The sequence below is a fragment of the Trichechus manatus genome, unplaced genomic scaffold, assembly GCF_000243295.1.
Source record: "Trichechus manatus latirostris isolate Lorelei unplaced genomic scaffold, TriManLat1.0 scaffold00001, whole genome shotgun sequence".
NCBI classification, from domain to species: Eukaryota; Metazoa; Chordata; class Mammalia; order Sirenia; family Trichechidae; genus Trichechus; species Trichechus manatus.
The window spans coordinates 27,602,359-27,606,132 of NW_004443937.1; the positions used below are offsets into that span (position 1 = coordinate 27,602,359).

The 3,774-nt window shown below is 54.8% G+C and overlaps 1 protein-coding gene across 1 annotated transcript; it reads right to left on the reverse strand.

Annotated features, from left to right (window-relative positions):
* Positions 1–277: 277 nt before the first annotated feature.
* TMEM89 (transmembrane protein 89) lies at positions 278–1,220 on the reverse strand. Its single transcript, XM_004368500.1, has 2 exons — positions 924–1,220; positions 278–463 (listed from the first exon to the last, which is right to left on the reverse strand). The coding sequence occupies exons 1-2, from the start codon at positions 1,218–1,220 to the stop codon at positions 278–280; spliced, it is 483 nt and encodes a 160-aa protein (XP_004368557.1).
* Positions 1,221–3,774: the final 2,554 nt, after the last annotated feature.

Sequence of the window (3,774 nt, forward strand, 5' to 3'; positions counted from 1 at the left end):
AGTGGTAAGTGCTTGGAGGTGGGGTCCTTAGGGAGGAAGGGTCAGCTGGTGGGGATGATGAGCCAGCTTGTGCCCTAGCAACCCACCCACCCATCCTAGGTACTGAAGCCTAGTCCCTCACCAGGAACTCAGTAAGTCAGTTGGCTCTAAGAGTGGACAAGGGGACACAGGACTCAGACAGACCCACAGAGAACTGACACACTGGCCCAAGTCCTGGCCCAGGACCTCAGGCCATCCATATCAGCGGGCCATCAGGCAAAGAGAGGCATGTGTTGGGTCACCCACTCTGGGCAGGAGACCCCTTTATTTGGATATGTGGCTGGGTGGCTAGACGCTGAAGGTGGCCCTCTATATGAACCAGGAGGGCATCCATCATGTGCAGGACCCCCAGGAGTAGTGCACGGTCTGAGATTGGGGCCCGCCGCTTCCAGGGTCCACAGGGGTCAGTGGTCATCAGTGTATGCTGAGGCTAGGACCAAGAGGCAGGAGTGAGAGGGAGCAGAGGGACAGGATGGGGGTGCAGTGAGGAGTAGCAGTGGAGCTAGGGTGGAAGGGTGGGGTGGGGGACAGTGCCTGAAGGGGATGGGGACTCAGGGCACTGGAGGATCAGTCAGGGCCTGTTATAGGTTAGCTTTTGTCATGGGGCCTATGGGTGCTGGGTAAGAAGCAGGAGTACCAAATGGGGACAGATGGGTGCAGGCTATAGGGCGTGGTCAGGGGCTGATGAGTAGACGGACATGGGCTCAACAGAGATGTGTGGACAGATGTAAGGACCATGGGATGTAAGCAGGCAGAGGCAGGAGGCCCACAAGGCATGGGTGGGGAATGGGTGGGCAGATGGGGAGGGCTGGGTGAAGGCTATGGGCGCGTTGGATATGAGCGGAGGCAGGAGGCCAGGGAGGACAGAGCAGTGCTGCGCTCACCTCACTCTTGGCAGCCAGTGAACGCCGCCGCTGCAGCATCGCTCGGCTGATCACCAGCATCATGGTGGTGGTGACAGTGACCCCAGCCACGGGGTAGATATGGTCTGACATGCCCAGGCCCATCCAATGGCCAGGACAGCCCAGGCCACCCCCGCATCCTTCCAGGCTGTTTGGCTGGCACCCCCAAGGCTGCAAGTCCAGCCCCACCTGGTACCAGAGGGGCCGTGACCAGGCGAGGGCGGGGGTGGGTGTGGCCAGCAGGAGCAGTAAGGGCAGTAAGGACAGTGCATGCAGCATGGCTGTGCCAAGTGTCTGGGGCCGGAACCCGGGCGCCTGGCAACCAGCAAACACCCCTCCCCCCAGGGGCAGCCCTGGCTCCAGCTCCCAGGCAGCAGGTTCTAGCTGGGCCCATGGCCACAAAACGGGGGTGGTGGTGGGAGCCAAGCGGAGCTAGGTTCCCGGGCTAGAGGACGGTGGGAGTCTTGGGGCCCTGGGTCTCACCCTCCCAGCTGGTGGGTTGGCCCAAGACTGACGGAGTGCCTCCTTTCCCTCCCTTCCTCCCTCTCTCCAGACCTCCTCAACCCTTTCATCCCCTAAAGCCGCTTCTCTCCACCAGTATCCACACCACCCCAGGCCAAGCTACTCACTAGTCCCCTCCCCTACTCCCCTCCTCCCTCCACCTCAGCCGCACAGTCTACACTGCAGCAGAGTGAGTGCTTAAAAATTGTGAGTCAGACTGAGTTAGGCCCTTGATCAAAACCCACCAGGGCCTCCCATCTCAGGATAAAGCCTGAAGGCCTCTTCCTGGCCTGTGGGGGCGGCCCTGGGAGATGTGGGCTTTCCCCGTCAGCAGGCGTTCTATCTGCTTTGGTACACAATCTCCCTCATGTTCCCTGAAAACACCTGCTGTTTCCAATGCCAGCAATGCTGCTCCCCACTCCTGGAGACAACTTCGCGCGGTTGGGGTCTCAGTTCAGGTGTCACTACCACCTGGGGCTTCCTCCAGTGACCATCTTGGGCAACGCGGGTCTCTCACATGACATTGTTACATTCAGAGCATTTCCAACCACCTGCGATTTCTTGTTTGAGGTCTGTCTCCCACCCCAGTACATCAGCTTCTTTCAGCCAATATTTACCAAGCGCCTGCCATGGGCCAGACAGCATTTCTGGTGCCAGGACATGGCCATGACAGAGCATAAAAACAGCTCTGCCTTCCTGGACTAAGGTTCCCGGGTGGGGGTGGGGGAGGCGGATGGTGTGTAATAAAAGTAGGGCAAGGGGTGTCAGAGCGACTTGGACAGCCTCTGTCCATTCTTGGGTCTGTGCCCAATGCTCGGTACAGAGTCTGGGACCTGACGGCTGGTACAGAGTGGTACCTGATAACCAGCAAACTCACCGTTGTGAAACAGTGATTGTCTAAGCATTTTGTGACGTCAACACATTTAACCCTAAACCTAACCCTGATTATAACTATAACCCTGTTCTGACATTAAACCTTACCCTAGATCTAACCCTAACCAAAAGCCTAGCCCTAACCCTAATCCTATTCCTAACCCTACCCCTGGATCCTACACTAACCCTAACCTTAAGCCTAGCTGTAACCCTAACCCTTAATGCAAACTTTAACCCTAAACGATAACCTTGTATCTAACCCTAACGTTAACTCTTACCCTAGCCCAAGATCTAACCCTAACCCTAACCTTATCCCTAACAAAACACTAAACATATCCCTAACACTAACCCTAACCCCTATCCCTAACTCTAGATCTAACCTTCAACCTGACCATGACCCTAAACATGAAACTACCTCTAATCCTGGGTATAACCCTAGATCTAAACTAACCCTCAACATTAACCCTAACCATCATACTAACCCTAACCCTAGATCTAACCCTAACCCTAACCATAATCCTAACCCTAACATTAGATCTAATCCTAACCCAAAACCTGACCCTAATTCTAAACCTAATCCTAGTCCGTTTTAACCCTAACCATATTGGCTAACCCTAATCCTAGGCTTAACCCTAACTTTACCCCTAGATCTAACACTAACTCTAACGCTAACCCTAACCATAAACTCTAACCCTTAACAGTCACTTAGCAACCCCATAAGGCAGGTACTGTTACCATTCCCATTCTACGATGAGAAGCACAATTGAGGCCCGGGAAGATTCTAGTGACCTGCTCCCCAACCCCCACCCCAATCACTCAGGCCCATCAGCACGAGGGTCTGACCACCACCCACCATGCCACGTGCCTGAATGTTGGCATTTTATGGTCGAAACCAGCACGTGCTTCCTGGCCGTCAGTGACCTGCGAAGTCCAGGCATTCTAATGACATGGACAGGCATTTTTCCCAGAGCAAACATACCAAGCTTGTTCTTATTTTTAAATATGACCAGCAGCACCTGTGAACATCTGAGCTCCCCAAGCTGGTTCAGGTGTTCACCCTGCACGCTCTGGGGACCGTCCAGTGGCACCCGCCCTACTCCGCACCTTATCGAGCGTCCCTGAGAACAATTATTTCCTGAGAAGCAGCGCTGATTTCAACCATGTTATAGCTGAGGACAGAGGCTCTGAGGGCTGTGCGTGGCTAGGGGTATTTGAACCTGGGATGCTGCAATGTAGGCCTGGCCCCACAGCTCTCCCCTTTGCTTCGTACTCTCCCTGCCTGACGCTGCCCTCCCCAAATCTTTCCCACAACCTCTGACCCCAGTTTCCACTTTGGGGCATAAGAAGGTTCAGGAGCCAGGGCTGAGGACTCTCCCTCTCCCGGCCAAGCCCCAGTTAAGTCACAGCAGAGCCTGGGTTAGTCTGGAGTTAGTAAACGACTCTTTATTCTTCAGGCTAA

Coding starts and splice junctions, on each gene's coding strand:
- TMEM89 (XM_004368500.1), bottom strand. CDS start 1,220: ATGCTGCATGCACTGTCCTTACTGCCCTTACTGCTCCTGCTGGCCACA. Junction 464..923: donor CACTGGCTGCCAAGAGTGAG/GTGAGCGCAGCA, acceptor TCCTAGCCTCAG/CATACACTGATGACCACTGA.